A 630-nucleotide genomic window follows, 5' to 3' on the forward strand; every position below is an offset into this window, starting at 1 on the left:
GGCGAGCCCAAGCCTCCGCAGCCTGCTAAGGACCCGCGCCTGTCCCAGATCGAGTCCGTGAAGGCGTCCGTGGACGAGTACCGCGCGAAGGTCGAGGCCTTCTCGGGCTCGAAAAAGAGCCGGGAGTTCCTGTACCTCGACGAGATGCTCACCCGCGCCCTCCTGCAGCTCGACAACGTCGACCCCGACGGTCGAGACGACGTGCGACAGGCTCGTCGCGCCGTCATCAAAGACATCAACGCCGCGATCTCGCTCCTGGAGTCCAAGGCGACCGAACCGGAGCAGGCGCAGAAGGAGAAGACGCCCACGCCTGCGGCTACGCAGGAGGCTGCGGCAGAGCTTAAAGTTAACCCGGAGGCATCGGAAGAGAATCGGACAACAGAGGAGAAAAAGGCAGCCGAACAGCAGAAGGTTGAAGAGAACGTAGGATCTTCTGCAAAAGCAGAAGTTCCCCCAACGAAGGACACGGAGAAGAAAGCGGAGGAGGCGAAGGAGGTTGTCACAGAAACCCAGGAGGCGGCGGCTGTCTCCATCGACAGCAAAACAGAGACTGAAGAGAAAAGTTCCACGTAGCTTCAAATAAGGGATTTTGTCCACTAGAGTTTACTGCATCATGTATGTGTCCGGGTG

General features: G+C 58.9%; 1 protein-coding gene across 1 annotated transcript in view; it reads left to right on the plus strand.

Moving 5' to 3' along the window:
* LOC119585880 (BAG family molecular chaperone regulator 3-like) overlaps positions 1–630 on the plus strand; it is a gene marked incomplete in the record, with an annotated part of 19,502 nt that overhangs the window by 18,381 nt on the left and 491 nt on the right. The window contains 1 exon segment of the mRNA XM_037934611.1: positions 1–630. Within this exon segment, the coding sequence (XP_037790539.1) occupies positions 1–573 (573 nt within the window).

This window comes from Penaeus monodon, chromosome 20, assembly GCF_015228065.2.
Source record: "Penaeus monodon isolate SGIC_2016 chromosome 20, NSTDA_Pmon_1, whole genome shotgun sequence".
Classification (NCBI taxonomy): Eukaryota; Metazoa; Arthropoda; class Malacostraca; order Decapoda; family Penaeidae; genus Penaeus; species Penaeus monodon.